General features: G+C 41.5%; 1 protein-coding gene across 2 annotated transcripts in view; it reads left to right on the plus strand.

Annotated features, from left to right (window-relative positions):
• LOC131446138 (astrotactin-2) overlaps nucleotides 1-18,349 on the plus strand; it is a 249,769-nt gene that overhangs the window by 162,085 nt on the left and 69,335 nt on the right. Inside the window, exons 12-13 of one of the 2 annotated variants that reach the window (XM_058617167.1) lie at nucleotides 9,655-9,821; nucleotides 11,946-12,134. In XM_058617167.1, the coding sequence (XP_058473150.1) occupies nucleotides 9,655-9,821; nucleotides 11,946-12,134 (356 nt within the window). The remainder of the gene's footprint in view (nucleotides 1-9,654; nucleotides 9,822-11,945; nucleotides 12,135-18,349) is intronic. The other variant, XM_058617168.1, reaches the window with a different exon arrangement.

Genomic DNA, 18,349 nt, shown 5'->3' on the forward strand with positions numbered 1-18,349 from the left:
ACATGGCCACGCGGAGGGCGTAGCGTGACACCCGTGTGCGCGTGGGTTTTCTCCGGGTGGGTGTTCTCCAGTGTCCTCCCACAGGGGATTTAGGGATTAGGCAAATTGGACTCTAAATTGAGCGTGAGTGTGAGAGTGAGTGTTTTTTTTTTTGTCTCTATGTGTGACCCTGTGATGGACCTGTTCACAGTGCTCCACACCTTTCCGCCGTATGTCAACGGGGGTTGTCCCCCCCCCCCCCGTGACCCTCATGTGGAGGATAAAGCGGTGGACGATGAGTGAGAGTGAGTGATTCTGCATGTACAGCACTATTTCACAGTTTTACATACAGCAGCATGCAACTACTAGACCCATACTGTATCCTGGGACAAGAATGATCACTTTTAATAAAGAGAACAAAAGACAAAAGAGAGAGACTGCATTCATATTAATGCACTCTGCCTTTTTCAATGTTCTTTTTTCCCCTGGACTTCCCTTAATAGTATAGCAACACTGAACATCCTGTCTCACTTTCATGGGATATAAATTATACATGTTTTCAGACTGTAAAATGATTCAGAAGAGTGTCATACCTCCGTGTGTGGCTGATTAATATTCAGGCAAAAAGTACTGACGGAGCCCTCTTGTCTTTGAAGAGTAACTCGGAGGATTGTGAAGCACAGTTTTATTACTTTTTTTCTGCGTTTTTCTTTTTCTTTTCTTTTTTCTGTTGGCAGTTGATGTTATTTTAACTGTCTTTCTCCCAGAGGGTGTGCTAACTCGGAGGTGTGACATGACACAAGCGGTGCTTAAAAACCGCTGTCGGTGTCAGTCGCTCACAGCAGTCAACTGCTCTTAGTTAACATGCATTTGCGTGTAATTATAATGTTGTCAAAGACAGAGATTTGGAGACATTATAATACCCTTTTTTTTTTTTTTTTCTGTCACTGATGCTGCTGCCGCTGTTGCTGCTGTTACTGCTGAGGCAAAGTGAATAACAGATGGTTTATTCTTGTGCTCGCTAACCTCAGCTTATAACAGCAGCTGCTGTAAGTGCAGGTTAGCGATTTTAGACAGGTAGTGGTTTTTGGGTTGTTGTTTTTTTTTCTTTTTTCTGTCTTCATCTCTTCGCCCATCAAACACAGTTTAGAGTTTAGATTTTTTTTTTACTGTATGGTAACAATATGCTGTGCAACACTATATAATGTTATGCAGTCTGTCATTGTAGCCTGCAGTTTCCAACTTGAAATGTTTCTTATTCTTTTTTTAACCTATTTTTTATGAGGATTTTTTACAGTGTCAAGATGCAACATCAAAAAAATATCATTTTTTCGAGTTCTTATTGTCAAAATCAGTCCACTGTCCCATTTTTTCTTGTAATCTCAATTTATGTGTCAAATTTACCCTTACAAATATCTCATCCACAATGCACACCCACTGCCCTTCGGTCAGGGGTTCTGTTCTATGCCATAATCTCGTAATTCCTTTTTTTGCTTGCCGTTAGTAGCAAGAAGGTACTTTGGTCCTCTTTTTGTAGTATAAGTTTCCCAAGTATCTTACATCTTACGTTTTAGGTATCTCATATCCTGGTGTATGATGGTCTACATCAATGTGTCCATGGCTGTCCAACATGGCTGTCGGTTAAATACCAATTCATTTCTAATCTGATCACATTTTCCCAAATTGAATTCTCTCCAAATCCAGGAGCTAGTGGCCATGCATTGCGTTTTACAAATATGAAACTCTGTTATTTGTTCCTTCAATTGCTTCTTTTTCCCATTTTTCTGTAATATACAGAGTATATAAAGCTAAGATTACCCTCATATGCTTTCTGGAATACCTCAACAATTTCGTTAGCTGTATTCGTTTTTGTCTCCTTCTCAAAATAATCCCTTATTTGCAGGTGCCGATATCGGAACTGCGTTCTGAACCTTTTTGTCTAACATGCACAACAATCTAAACCGTTTGCAGAATGTTCATTTAATGCAGTTTCACAATTACAAGATCGTCCGTCCATCCTGCTTATCCTTGCGGGAAAGGATCTTTGTTAGGATTAAAATAGGCCAACCTTTATGGTCATATCAATAAATATAACTTTTCAAAATCCTCATGCCTTTTTTTTTATGATTATTATGATTATTATTGACCAGTTTGTAAGTGGGAGAGTGCATGAGATGTGCGCCGTGTGTTGTCGACATCGCGTTGAACCTGTGGTCAGCGTAGCATGTCATCCACTGTGTTCTGTGTGTGAAAGGGGAAATACTGATGCACTTTCTCAAGTCTCCCGGGGGCCACTCGGTGAGCTTCAAAACTCTGTGAACACGGCGTTTCCTGGCAGCTCGCCATTTTTTTGCAGAGTTTCACTTTGACAACTGCAGCATATTGTGGTTTCTGTGCTCTTAGGGAAACGGTGCAGTGTTTTTTCTTTATGGCACATTGTTGCATCCTGCTACAGTATCTGTCTTCCTAATGGAAGTCCTCGGAGTCTGAGCAGATGGTGGGATATTAGTGGCATATCTTTCATCAGTTGATGTCCCTTTTGGGACATGGTAAACTTGTTCAGATGCTGTGTTGGCAAAGATGTATTTTTAAATTCCAGACCCCACCTGAAACTGTAATTCTGGCCTGTCAAATTCCAGTTGTTTATAACAGCTTAGAGATGACAGATAGTGTTGCCTTCAGTCTCATTTTGTGACACGTGTATGGCACTGTCTTGGAGTTTATTAGAAATGTGTAGCACCCTCCAGAAGTCAAGAATTAAACGATGAGTTGTCAGCATGGAATCAGATTTCTGCTTGGTTGCCTTTCGTTTGCATAAAGAGTCAGCAGGGAGGGAAAACAATGGCAGCGCCACCCAAACAAAAAGTTTTGCGCAAACCCTCATCTGCTAATCCTTCTGCCCGCCGTCCCCACAGTCGTGTGTTCCTGGCAACTGAGCGTTGTGACTCCCTCTGCTCCACTTCACAGCACATCTCAGTTTACCTCATTACCACTGAATTCTAATGCTTTATGGTTTAAAGCGAGTGCACTGTAATATTTTTTTTCTTCATCCTTTGAGCCTTACACTGTTGGTTAAATGCTGGAGCAAGTGTGTCATTGAATGCACCGCGGAGATCTGCGTTGCTCTTTTCCAGTCACGGATGGGAATTAAGATCTTTGCACAATGGAGTGCGGCTCTGACGAGCCTTTACGGGAAGATATTAACATTTGTAGCATAACAACATTACCAAAATATGAATTCAAGGTATTAATATAACTGCATTGTAAAGTGTCCCCGATTAGCCATGGCATATAAATGCTAGAAATAGGTAATACACTTATTTTAGGGAGAACCATCTTCAATATCTTGTGCTTTATTTGATATGTTTCTGTCAAGTATAGTCACTCACAGTCAATTTAATGGATTGAGGAAGAGTAAAAAAATCTCTTTACAAATTGTATTCAATTTAAATTCATTTGTTTTAGTCGTCTCCCGGTGTGTGTGTGGGTTTTCTCTGGGTTCTCCCATTTCCTCCCAAGGTCCAAAAACATGCAGATTGGCAGATTAGGCAAATTGGACACTCTAAATTGACTGTAGGTGTGAATGTGAGAGTGGCTGGTTGTTTGTCTCCATGTGGCCCTGTGATGGACTGGCGGCCTGTCCAATGTGTGCCCCGCCTTTCGCCCTATGTCAGCTGGGATCTGCACCAGTGACCCCTCACGTGGAGGATAAAGCAGTGGATGGATGGTTTTAGTAGTGTGTCCATTACTATTGTGTATACTGTATTTTTTTGTTTGTATATTGTGTTCCCTCGCATGAGCAGAGATAGCTCACCATTGACAAAGCGTGTCACCGCTGTCTTCGGCATGAAAGGAAGCAAATAACAGCAGTTCCTTAAGGCCTCTGGCAATCGAGCTGAGCCGAGAGCAGCTGAGTGCGGTGACAGAGTCACAAGACAAAGGCATCCTTTACTTCCCCTGTTATCTGGTGTGTCAGTAAAGAAGGGAGGAGGACAAATATAGGCGAAATGGCCTGTAAACAAAGGCGGCCTCTATAGCATGTGAGCACTGAGCCTGTGCGAGGCCGTATGTGTTTTATGCACATGCGTCCAAACATGATACATGATTCTGTGCAACAGATAGCTGAGAGACAACTGTGTGTTTTCTCAGTGAGGATTAAGTATGACTTCACATGTGAATGAGGAAGCAACAGCCAGGGAATTAATTGCACCCTCACATTCTCTCTCTCTCTCTCTCTCCCTCTTGCAGCAGTAAAACTGTTGTGCCTAATTTAACCCATTTGAACAGCAGTGGAGCTGCAGGGCATGCATCTCTGCCACCTCTAAACCAGATTAAGCTGTCAAATATGCTTTTAGAGTATTTGATTTTTTTTTTTCCCCTCCTCCCAGTTGGCTGTCAGTGTGATTTAGAGTTGCGCTGTTTCAAAGCCCTTTTTTTTTTTTTTTTTTTTGATATGTGCTGCTTTATGAAAGTCTCAGCACACATAAAACTTAGTAAGGGAAACATTCCTGCTCTACCTTTCTTCCTTAAGTCTTTGCTGTTTATATACAGTAGTTCCCCCGTGCTGTAAATTCAAAAGTTGCACTGTGAGAAAATATATATATATATATATACAGTATATATATAAATTCTTGATCACACTTTTGTTCCGATCCTTTGCCACATGGATGAATGTCTAGCATCTTGACTTTGACACGTTTATTAGAAGAAAAAGGTCCCGTGAATACATTATGCTCAGTTCTTGATTAAAACTGAGGGCGCTAATGGGTGATTAGCAAAATGAATAGCATCCATTCAGATGTGCAAACTTTAATTTGTAGGGGTGATCTATGCGAACCCTATAACACATAGGGAGATATATGTGCGGTTTTATTTGATGCACTTCATTTTTCTTCCCCCGTCTTCAAACCTGCTCACCTTGTACGCTTAATCCCTTAACTATACTTAAGAATGAAATACCATCTCTCTCTCTAGTACTTAATGATGTCATAAATTTCTCATTTGTAATATCCCCAAGAGAATCCATATAGGAAACCCTCAATGTTTTATTCTTCACCCTCACATGTCTGCATTCAGGCATGAGTGAATAAATGATCATTAAATACAAATCAGCAATAATATGTCACCACCCAATCCATTAAAGTTAGTTGAGTGCTTGGAACGATTAATCATTTGTGACTAAACTTGAAAATAAGCATTAAAACATACTTACATATTCACACTTTGTTTAATGTGTAATTTAAAGGAGTTTTTGATTTATTTTTTCCACAATAATTCGATAATAACCTTACAGCATCATGTAAATCAAGTCTTCTGCACCTGGGCTCTGTTTACATCCATCCATCCATCGTTCTTCTACCACTTTATCCTCCACATGAGCGTCACGGGGGGGCTCTGGTGCCAATCCCAGCTGACATAGGGTGAAGGGCGGGCTACACCCTGGACAGTTTGCCAGTCCATCACAAGGCCACATAGAGACAAACAAACATCCGCTCTCAGACTCACACCAATGGTCAATTCCCCAAATCTTGTTCTTCTTGCTGCAAAGGCAAGATTGCTAACCACTACACCAACAACTGTGTGACCTGGCTCTGTTTACAGACTCAGGAAAATCTGGCCTGTGACGGGAGTTCCTTCAGTAGGAAGAGAGTTACTCCAGCATTGGCAACAACTGTGTACGCTGCAAAGAAACCTAAAAAAGGAAAGTGTCTGAAAGATAGTTGTACAATAAAACGTATGTCAACAATAGCAGAGCTTTTCTGATATTGATTGATGTGATATCTGATATCGTCATGGATCTGTAAGGCAGTTACCAATTTCTGCCACAAGGCGTCGCTGTTGCACTGGTTGGAGTTGAAGCAAAACGTTCTCCCAGGACGTCGTAGTTTTACAGCCTAGTCTGTGTGGGGGGGGGCGCCATTTTGGCTCAGAGTTTAATTCCCCTTGCCCCGTAAGGTAAGCATTATGAGCCATATCCCGTATTTTGTTATTTGTTATATGTGTTTAAACCACTAATTATTGTCAGTTTATGATCCTTTTGTTCACCAACCAGTAGTTCAGGCGATTGTTTGCCGTACATTTGCCATACTTTGGCTGTTGCGTTGGTAATGACTGTGGCTAGCATGCCGTAAGTAAGGCTAGAGTGTTGTTACGGGGTATACATTGAAGTAAGAGCAATTGGTGCAAAACATTACGAGTATGTTTTCTATTACGTTCATTATTTATTTGAAATTTAATGCATGTGGCCAGTTTACTTTCCTGAGTGGTGTTTCTAATTTGTTTTTATAGAAATCTTTATTTTTGGTACAGAATATACTTGAATGATGTTGCTTTTCTTTGTGCGGTTAAGAGATTCATTTGTTAAACAAGAGTTCACTTTCCCTTGCTGGCTCCCAGGTGTTGGAGCCAGCAGTCACGGTGTTTGAAAGCCCGAGCAGACTGTCTAAGAAATGGAGGCCTTGTTCGCAACCCTGAACCCCGTGCCTGGTGCCTCTTTTCTCTCCGCGTGACACTCCATGTATGATTGTCACATCTAGTGTGAGGAGCTCATGGTGGTATTTTAATGTTGTGCGGATGAAACTTAGCAACCGACTATTTTTCCAGTGCCCTTCTTCGTGTGTCTTTTTTTTTTTTTTTATGTATTTTCAATGACAGGACATTGCTGCAATTATAATAACATCTCACTCAGTAACATTGTACTTATGTTATACAAATAATGTATAGCTCGATCTCTTGACCTGTCCTCGTTGTGCTGCCACAGCAGTAGCGCCCACAGAAGGACAGACTGTAATGAATTCATTTGAAATGCAAATCCTTCCCCTCCTCAGGCCCGTGTCTTTGGAGCGTCGTCTGAACAGAGAGAACAAGTAGTTAGTGGGCTGCACTAATGGCTAACCTTAAGTCCTTTCATTTAGCCACCGAGTGCTGCATGACAATTCTGAATTACAGACAGCTATTCCCACTGCTCCGCCTCACTGTGATGAATGGCCCCAATTTTGTTCTGGTGAGGAGGTTAGCATTACATTCATGAGATACAGTTATTGTATCTGAGACTGGAGAGCTTTCCCGCTGAATTTCCGAACATGTGGGAACTATGTCCAAAGCGATCGTGGCAACAATGCAAAATGGTCGTTGCACATTTATCTTTACTTTAATTTCTTTGTTGTCGTGTGGGGAATTGGATCTCGTTGGAGATGGAAACAAAATGATAGAACATGACCTTTTATCAGCATTGCACCCACCCTTCTTAGGAGGTAGACCTTTATCTGAAAACATTGTTTCCATATTTTGTGGGGAACACAACCTCGTCATAAGGAACAAGGAGTTGGGTTTTGTCTGGTGGCTGTTGACTGTGGCATCCTGAATTCCCCAAGGGATCAATAAAGCGCCTCGTTGTCCGTCCGTCTGCCCTAAATCACAGTGTCAGTGGGTTGGGTTGAAAGGGTGGCAGGAGTGTGAGGATCTTCCAAATGTCCATCCATCGTCCACCACTTTATCCTTCACATGAGGGTCACGGGGCTGCCAGTGCCAATCCCAGGTGACATAGGTTGTACGGTGGGGTCACACCGTGGATCGGCTGCCGTTCCATCACAAGGCAAACACACATAGAGACAAGCAACCGTTCATTCTCACTCTCACACCTATGGGCAATTTAGAGTGTAGATTTTTGGACTGTGGGAGGAAACCAGAGAACCTGAGAAGAACACACACACACACACACACACAGGGAGAAAATACAACCTCCATGCAGAAAGGCCCTTGTTCCGACCGGGTTTTGACCCCAGGTCTTTTTGCGAACCGCCACTCTGCCGTGTGGCACATCTTACAAATGTGAAAATACATAATTTACATAATACATAAGATACCTTCTTCTCATTTTCCTGCTTTCTCTCTCGCTCTCTCTCTGTACCACAAACAGAGGAGGATAATAGAAAGCTGCTGTACGCAAAGTTATCTAAAACATAGTTTTTCCTTTAAATCCTGTAAATAAAATGTGCTGAATATGAATATTTACCGCTAAGGAAAATTGTTCACTTGTTCACGGCAAATAGCAGGAAAAATGTGCACAATATAACGCACTGACTTTCAGTAATTCAGAGGTGACCAGTGCAAAGCATGGGTCGCTTTTCCCTTTCTTTAAAACACTGCTGCTCCATTATCGCTTGAGCACTCCTTCCAGATATACTTAGGCCCGTTAGATGGTGGTAAACTTGTATAATTGGCAATAACACTGCAGTGCTTTAATGTAAGAGTGTAACTACCTTTATTGTTGTGGCTGGCTGTTGTACATTACGGCTGTATTGGGCATTCGGCAGTCCTGATGTAGCCTATACGAACGCTTGTCTTGTATATTATCTCGTGTAACAGCCTTAACAAACTCCTCCCTGTAGGAAATCCCCTGAACGGCACCTTGAATATTTCACTTATACTAAAAGAAAAAGACATTAAACGAGGAGAATATGCCATTCTTGTCATTAAACAATACTTATGTGTCTTCAGTGACTGCATGCTAAGCTTTTTCTTTTCTCGCTCTCTTTTGCGCCGCAAGATATTTAATTACAAAGGTCATAACATCCCGTTCAAATAGAAAATGTTGACATCATGCGATATGATGAATTAATTGATTTCTGCTCGTGTTTTTCATTGCCTCCAACACAAACACAACCAGCGGGAATGATCATTATGCATAACCCCATTTGTTGTATTGTTTGGCCTAACAGTCCTTTGTTTACATCTGTCAAAGGTTTTTAGGTCTAAAAGTTGTTAATGGGGAAAAAAACACATCTAAATTGAGTCCATCTTTGTTATAGGAAACATCTGCTGTTGTTGCATTCGCTGCCTAATGAGTATTTCTTATGCTGGAAGGAAGTAGATTTAATTTAAAAGCACTTTAAATGATCCAAACTAAAAAAAAATGACGATATTCAGACTTAGTGTTCGCTGTCAGTGCGTTCAGTGTTTGCTCGTCACGGCTTTGTGTGAAGGTTACTGGGTCTCGCTGGTAAACAGAAGCCCGGAGTGAAACGGAATTATTAACCACGTTTGAAAATGCAAAACAACAAAAGGTTGTTACGTATACGTCCATGCATTATTTTAAATGGACCTCCCTTTTTTTTTTTTAACTACATCACCCCTGATTTTAACAAAAACCTCCACGTCTCACTGCCCTCGGTGTCATCTCAAGGATTGCGTGTGCGAACAAAAATATCTAACACTACTCATTTATTACTTAGTACGCTTATTAGATCTAATTTTGTTCTCTCTTCTTTCTTTTTTTCTTCCATCGACCTTAAGTGTCGCTGTGCTCTTGCAGACAAATGAGCTCTAATGATGGACTACCAACCACCGACGGCCAGTTTCATTTTCGCACAGTTACAACAATGTTTTCATTCTCATAATTCCTTTCCTCCTTGTTTTAATCAACCTATTCTTTCTCATGCGCTCGCCTTCCCTCTCATCTTTGCCATCTCTTCTCACTATCGTATTTGACCTCCTCTGTGCCGCCTGATCTTGATTAAAATGCACATGCTGACCTCTGTGTCTGTATCTCTTCTTCCCTGTCTCTAATCTATGCCCTCCTGCTCACCCCCCTTCTCTACATCTCCGTCCCGCCACCTTTCTGTCTTTCCTTGCTTTCTTTCTCTCTCTCTGTCTTCGTCTCTCTTTTTCTTGCAGTGTCCTGGGGGGCTGAGGCCAATGAAAGATGGCTCAGGTTGCTATGACTACTCCATGGGCATTGACTGCACGGATGGCTTCAATGGAGGCTGCGAACAGCTGTGTCTTCAGCAGCTTGTGCCCCTTGAAGATGACCCGAGTTCCAGCAATGTGCTTATGTTTTGTGGGTGAGAATAACTAACAGTAAAATATTTAAAGGTGTCTGGAGGCGAGAAATAAAGGCTCCTCTTGAAAAAGGCAACATAACGACATTTCAGTCAGGAAAATGTTGTTCCAAAGGCTAATACCCACACGAACAAAAATGCAAATAGATGACTCAGAATGACTTTTTTATTATGTGATGAAAGGCATTCAATACAGTAGAAACCGAAATGGGAAACAATACTAATTAACTATAAAAGCAGTAAAACTACAATATATAACACCAGAGCAATAATCTGCTGCACAGAATAACAACAAGACATTTTTGTCTTCATATTGCCAGTGAATCAATGTTACACACACACACACACACACACAAGAATGTAGAATTAAATAAAAAAGTAACTGAAGTGTGGAAGCTGGAAGACAAAAAATAAAAAATTGTTTTGTTTATTCAAACATATTTTTAATGAGTCGCGTTACTGTGTTACTGAAAACCTTACGCAACCGAAATTGCACCCACATTTCTTATTCCTTATCATATATCTAAGTCATATTAATCGTATTATTGTGTCACCTTTAATCGCAAGTGTGTTTAAATACAATCTACATCAGTCGGTGCAGTGAAGTTACTGCATCTGTCTCCAGAGATTCCTTATTTTTCATTAGTGCAGTGCAGTTTTCGCGGTTCCTGCCTGAAACTTGGGACTATGCTGACTGAAATTCCCACCCATTATTCAGCTGTATGTTTGCTCTGCATGCGCCCTCTTCCTCACCTCGCGCATGTTCCACCGAGCTGATGCACTGTGTGGAGTGGAGAGGCTTTTTTCCTATTTCCTTTTTTTGTCGAGCACCTGCCCTAGAACTAGGCTGTCTCACATGACACAGTAATCTCCGAGGAGTTTCCATTTGGGAAAGGTTGCTCTGCGGCCGTGAAAAGCTGTGCAGCTGGTCGTGAGCGATGTTACACTCGGGCATTCCACAAGTTCACGGGAAATAATGTTCCACGCCATTATATCACCTCTGCCATTTACCCCTTATACACCGAATGGGACGGATCAGTGGGCTCAGGCAGTTTGTGTCATGTCTGTCACTGGTTTTTCAGAGATGATGGACCAGGCCTCTTTTTCATACTTGCCACTGCTTCTTGCTGCAACATCCTCTATATTTTATTGTATTTTACCGTTGTTTAATGACATTCATAGCTAAATATTATATACAGGCTAATTTAAAACGGTTGGCTGTTTTGGAGATGATAATCTGGTAATAAAATAAAGATAGAAGAACTTCGATTAAAATGAAGTGAAAGGTGCTGAATCCATATTCCATTGCGAGCACAGTGCTGATACAAAAAAAATAACTATTGTGTATTTGTGCGTATGCTACTCCAGGCAATTCTGGGGTTCCTGGCAAGTGGGAACTTAATAAAATGGAGCAGCAGTGTTGTTGTTGAAGAATAATATCCTAATTCTCCTTGAGATGTGTCAGGTTCACAGTGTTGGGTTGCATATTTCTTTTTCCCCGGAACATAAGTTCTTCAACAGCCAATATCAAATGCACACGTTGCCTTACCTTTTAAGTATAACAGGCTCACTTTCCAATACAGATGTGTGTGTCAAAGACTAATTCATTCTCGGATCAGCCCTCTATGGAGGCAAATTCATACAAGAACTTGTATAATATAATAATATAAAGATGAGATTATTACAGTACTGGAATAGTTGGCCTTGACCAGTACATTGTACAGTACAGTACAGTACCGTGGCTTTGCCTTTTTTTTTTATTTGCGACAGATACTCAACCTCTTGAGTGCTGTGAAAATGAATAGTGTGAAAACTTTCAAAATAGCATGTTGGGCATTTCTCCAATCGTCTTTACGTTTGTAAAAACAAGGGCTGAAAACATTGCAGAAAAAAAGGTGGTGGTTCTCTGTGATCATATCCATGGCTGTTTGTATTAATCTGGAGATTAAAGTCGTATTAAAATGAGCCCGTCTTTGTAGAAATGTAAAAGGTGCCAGTCGCATTTTGCTATATCACCGATCCGCAACCTCAAACGCCACAACTCGTCTCAAATGGCCTGGCGTCTATATTCACAGACATAAAACATTCCATGGTGTACTGACAGTCATCTTTTCCCCGCCCACTCAGGTGTGTGCAGGAGTACAAACTTGCAGGGGACGGACGCTCCTGCCTCCTGCAGTCGGACAACTGCGAGGGACCAAAATGCTCAAGGCAGGATGTCCACTTCAATGACACCCTGTTTGGGGAGATGCTGCGTGGATATAACAACAAAACCCAGCAAGTCAACCTGGGACAGATATTCCAAATGACATTCCGGTAACTATAATACACATTTACACTCATAGACATTTCTAACAAAGACTAAATTGTCTTAATGTATTCTCATCTGTTACCTTGTACTCGTTTCTCTCCGTCCCACGTGTGTCAAATTCCTTTGAAAAGCCTCATTTTTTTTTTATTTACTTACCTCAGTTGTAGATTACACGCACCGTCCTCCCATGACACCTATTGTTCCTCATCTTGTCTGTTTACGTTTTCTGTGCCTCCGAAGACAAATCGTCAGGAGGAACGATCGTCTTTTATCCGCTCTGGGCTGTAGGAGACATATAAAGGCTCGAGATCTCACAAGAGCAGCTCTGAGAATCAATTCTTGGGGTTTGCCTTTGGGTTTCTGCATCTGTGTTTGCACAGGTGTGTGAGTGTATGTGTGTTCGCGAGAGATATATCGAGAGAGAGAGAGTGAGAACGTGGCAAGAGAGTGATGATTGAGTGAGGCTCAAGACTTATCCCATGGCAGTTTTCGCTAAACTGTCAGTCTTTCGGAAACCTGGCTCCCTCTGATAAGTCCCATGCCGGTCGTGGTGAAACGCTCTCGTAATCACAGAGACATGATGAACGTCTATCTATGCACAAACAGTACACACAGGAATAAAAAAAAAAACTAAAATGCTTGACCTTATCTGTCTTTTCTTTGCTCGCTTTCACTCTCACTGACCCACGCGTGCGCGATGCGTCAACGCGTCGTTTCATCGATTTATGTTATGGCTTCTCATCTGCTCTGCTCTTAAAGTCTTGCCCATTGGCCAAACACTGCCAAATTATCTGTCCACTGTGGTTCACCGGGATCGGGGGGGGGGGGGGGGGGGAGATTTCCACAGCGCACGGGACACGGGACACACACTGCTTCGTACACCTTTCACGGACGAGAGATCCCAAACTTCCAAAAGCCATGGTCCACTTTTAACGTCTGAAAATCGTCCGCAGCCCAGCAAAAACATCACAACTGTAGTCAACCCACGTGTTATTTTTCCTTCACATATTATAAGAGATATCGGAGGTTCCAGTGTGAATTCGGGAGGTCAACAAATCCAGTGACCCCTCTTTTACTATGTCCACAGGCTGTGCATAATACATTCAAAAAAAAGGAATAGCGCTTTGTCAAAAAAGTTTATTTTTATGACCCAAATAAAGCCCACACTTTGGGAATCCGTGGTTAAAATGATCATAAAATCATATTATATCGAGAATATGATAACAAAGAAGTTACTATTATTCAGGTATCACAGCTTCCTATATCACATTTAATGTCAGAAACGCCAAAGAAAAAAAAAGCAGATTTGATAAATTAATGTTACTCTTAAGATTAATGTTTTTTTTTCCGGTGAAGCATCTCTTAATGACATGGAGTTGAATGTATTAGAGTTTAGGTAATACACTTGTGCGCACTCGTGTCTGCATCTGTCCTTGAAGATGCCTTTGGGATGTGAGTGCCCTTATCTGATAAAGTGGGAAGGGTCTGTGTCCACTGCCTGAATTGACTAGAGTGAATGAGTTCTTGTTAAAAGATTTTCAATAAAATCAAGTCTTTCTCCAAAAAAGGAAAGGAAAAAAAAGCCTCAAAAAGCAGCCCTGGCAAAAAAACATTCTTGAATTTGAACTGAAGGACCACATGTAGTTAAACGCTTATATTAAAATTAATAATAAGTGGAATTTAAACGCGGTAGTGGCATGATCACTTAAAGAGCTCTAAGCTGAGGCGGGCTTGTTTTCCATCTTCAGAGAATTTGTAGGAATGAATAATGTGTCCACAACCTTGAGTTCATATAAGGGCCTCGTGCTCCCCATAGGTTCAAGCGGTAGAAACCAGTTGGGGAATAGCTCTAATAGACCAGATACTGCACAGTTTAACCGATAAAACAAAGGGTGTAGTTTGAGGATTTCAAACCAAGGAAAAGCAGACTTCATCCATCTGCCAGTAAGCAGCGGAGATCACAGTGGGTCTTCTGCCTACAGACTTCGGCTCTGCACACTGGGATTCTCCAAACGATGGCCAGCAGTGGGATTATAATTAAGCCAGGGCTCCAGTGGATTTATACACAGGATGGGTTTAAACTAGTCAAACACGAAGGCAAACCAGAGACTTGCTAGATGAAATACTGAGAGCGCACACATAGAAAATGAGAACATTTCATGTTGTCCAGAGATTATATTATTGCTTCGATTTACAATGAATCGTCTCACACTTCATCCAATGTTCATCCTATGGATGAGTCCTAAACCTGCACAAAATAAAAGATATCAGAATGCCGTGGTGCAAAGAGAGACCCGTGAACTGTAACATGACAGCACTGCACAACATTTATTACAGCAACAATCCACCGGTAAAAGGGCGAAGTATTAAGAGATCTGATGAAATTCTAACAGGGCTAATCGTCTTTATAGAGATAGTTGTACAAGATGGAGTCTCACTACCGTCTCAAGGTAACTGCCCTCGAAAACACTCAACAAATAACTACTAATCAGAAGAGCCGTGTCCGTTCTCATTTAATGTCATAATGACCATGTGGTCACTGGTGTTATCAACGTTATCAGTGCTGCTACATTGCAGATGCTTTTTTTTTTGTAAAATACAGAACCAAAATGTCCCCCCTCTCGTCTCACCTTTTATTTTGTTACACCTGTGTAATTTGCTCCTGCTCTTAGGAGCTAGAAAACGTCCACACTAATGGTTGACACACTCGGCTTTCCATATCATGTCCCCTGCAGTTGGGAACTTGACTGATTACATGCAGATTACAGGCAGAGTGCACTCGCAGGCTGATGTGCCTGCTTTTTTTATTTTGTCCCCCAGGATAAATCACACTCATGTCTGTAGGTGCAGGATGTATCTGAAATGAAACCAAAAAGCATTTGTGCGACTATACTGTACGCCAGTGGCAGTTGCTGGTCTTTGAAACAGGGGAAGCTCATTTCAGGCCCAGTTATGTACCCATAAATTCTAAAAACGAACAACTAGAACAAGGAAACGCGATAATTATGTAAAACTGACATGCTATAAAAGTGTTTTTATTCACGGTGTATATGTACAAAGGAAAATGGTCTGTCTACAGAGTTCCCTCGCAGAATCCACACAGGACTGAGGCTCGACTGCTGTGTGTGTTTCCGGAATGCTGTCAGTTGAAAACGGGTTCCGCCTTTAAGACAGTTCCTTCAATCATCATGCAGAAGCCCAGCATCCACGTTTGCGTCCACTGCTCCATTGACTCCCAGAGAAGCTGAGCTTCCGTGGAAGTGACGTTTCTGCCACATTTGCTCAATCACCGTTGAGCTCACCGCATTGAAAGGTGCCATCCCATAGAGAACAGTTGAACCTTATCTTCAAGTAGTTTTAATGCAGAGGAATCCGTAAATCAACGTAATTAGTTACTCTGTGAATACATGACTAAACTACATGACTACATTTAAAAAAAACAAAAAAACTTTTATTTGTTTGCCAGCGAGTCATTTGTATGCATCCTGTTGCACTTCCATTTTCTTTTTCTTTTTTTTTTTTATTACGAGGTTGCAAATTCATTCCAGTTTAATTTTGAAAGTTACATTTTTCTTTAGCCATTTATCATTCCAGGTCTAACCAGACAAGCTGCGCACACGGGAGTATAACACTTGACTTGCTGTGCCTCTAATTAAACGTGTATTATTGTATGTCATCTCGCCAAAGTGCTCATTCTTCTTATCAAATCCACTGAGTCGTTTTTTTTGTCAGAAGAGTAAAAGCTTTGTCTTCGGGATAAGTTGGTCCCATAAGACTCGTACGTACACTCTTCTGTACACTTCTGTACCCATAGCAATATATTGTTGGTTTTTTTTATCCTTATAATTTTGAGCATATGCTGAACGTCAGTCTTATCACAAAGCCCTGCAGCCCTTTTTATTTATGATTCTCGCATTCCCGTAGCAGCCTCCGCATTAAAACCACTTGAAGCTCACTGTTCTCTATGGGATGGCACAGAATAGCTCTTTTTCACTGCGGTGAGCTCGACGGTGATCGGACAAATGCGGCAAAAATGTGAAGCTCAGCTTCTCTGGGAATCGATGGAGTAGTTGGCGGGTGCCGGCGCTGGGCTTCAGCATGGTGATTGGAGGAACTGTCTGAAAGGCGGAACCAGTTTTGGATTGACATTGAGCCTTTTCTGCCTCAGTCTTGTGTGGATTCTGCGAGGGACGTCTGTAGACATATAGCTGGTTGCTGTGTGTTATTTGTTCGGTGATTTTTTACATGTACATATACACTGTAAATGAAAACACTTACAAAGAAAAGACCAGCAACTGTCACTGGTGTACAGTACCGTTGCACAAATGCTTTTTTTTGCTTCATTTCAGATACATCCTGCACCTATAGACATGAGTGTTATCTATCCTGGGAAGAAAGGGATTTTCAATTGTACATATATACTGTAAATAAAAACACTGTTATGGCATTTCAGTTTTACATAATGATCGTGTTTCCTTGTTCTAGTTGTTCGATTGATCTTCCCCTGTTTCAAAGACCAGCAACCGCCACTGGCTTGGAGTCAAAGCGTTACAGATAGTTTTTAAATGTATACTGATGGCTGTGGTATACGACAGCATACTACAATGGTGATACGATACGGAAAGATATAAAAACCACAAAAAAAGTGAACTGTATCTGTCTGTTTCTTTAAATGCAGGCAAATATGGTTTGTTTCTTATTATAAACCATTGTGAGGAAGAAGACGAAGAAAAAAAACACCACCAAGTTGCAGCTCCCAAAGGACTATTTTCTTTGGCCCTTGCATATGAATCATCGCACCTTTCTGACATACGCACGCACACACAAACACACACACACAGACACACACACACCCACACAGAGGTCAGGTCTGAAATAGTCATCCTCGACAACGCTACATATATAAATAATTAAAAAAAAAAGAAAGAAAGAAAGAAAAAAAAGAACATGAACCATATATGGCCAATCTGACTTTGGAAAGAATGTAATCACTGACAGCAGCGCATACCACCACCACCACCGCCTAATGAGCAGCAGCAGCAGCAGCAGCAGCAGCAGCAGGAAAGGGCAGAGAGAACATCTCGTCTCTCCGCACACCTCACACATGATCAGAGCTGATACTAAGTCTCCTTGGAGACACACTAGACTAGTATTTAACATATTGGACCCGAGACCAGTGCAGTGAAGGGAAAACCTTCCCAGTCTTGATAAATATTAATAATAATTGTGGCCCTGTCTATTTTAAGATGCACCAAAAAAAAAAAATCATTAAAGATACATTTATGACCATCACACTTCTCCCCTGTCGACGTACAAATCTGTCAAGAAGATTGAAGTCCATCAGGATAAATGCATTCATCACGCTGAGACGTTGGTCCTGTGTGAGCGCTTACTTGTTTGCTTTTTTTTTTTTTGATGGACAGGAACTTGTCCTGAGTATTCCCCCTTCCCTCTAAACGCTTTCAGAGCTAAGACACATGCGGCGCTTTGGCTGTGGTTAAGGAGGAGAGAGTGGAGTGTTTTATAAAGGCGAGGCTACCGCCCTCGTTACTCCCATGTTGTAAAATGTCTCCTCACCAAGAAAGGAAGGGATACAGTCGAGATCGAAAGAGAAAAAACTCACAGTCCACTAACTCCCCATCACAGTTCCCCCCTCCGACTAAGACAACACCACAACATGAATAATTTGTGGATCTGGCAGCTCCCGAGACTCCTGGGCATAAACACGGCCACATTTCCATGTTCCTGAGTAATTTTCAGTAATTATCTCCTCGGTGCTCCCGCAGTCGCTTCTACCGGGGAGTTAAGTCAACAAAACATTATAAGGCAATTCCTCCCCACATAATGAGTGGCCATGACACGGTGAACGAGGGAGGTCAAGAGTTAAGCTGCTCAAGGTGAAGGAGAAGCTTCTTAATTCTCCTTTGTGAGATAAGTGTGTGTCTCTCCTTGTGCCTTCTTATTATTCTTGTACGTTGTCTTGTCAGATTTCTTCACCCACAATTGAGAAATGTCTGCTTCTGAATAGCTTGTTTACGTGTGTATATTCTTATTTAATGCACTAAATGGATATACAGATAGCATATGGTTGTGCATTGTGTCCGACTTGTACACACTAGTGACGTTTACCTCAGCGTGGTACACAGTAAGTGTTACCATTTTTTAGGCAGTTGGTTAGAAAAAAACGTTCTTTTTCAACATCTGTCAGTCTTACTGGATC

Source organism: Solea solea, chromosome 19 (genome assembly GCF_958295425.1).
Source record: "Solea solea chromosome 19, fSolSol10.1, whole genome shotgun sequence".
Lineage (NCBI taxonomy): Eukaryota > Metazoa > Chordata > Actinopteri > Pleuronectiformes > Soleidae > Solea > Solea solea.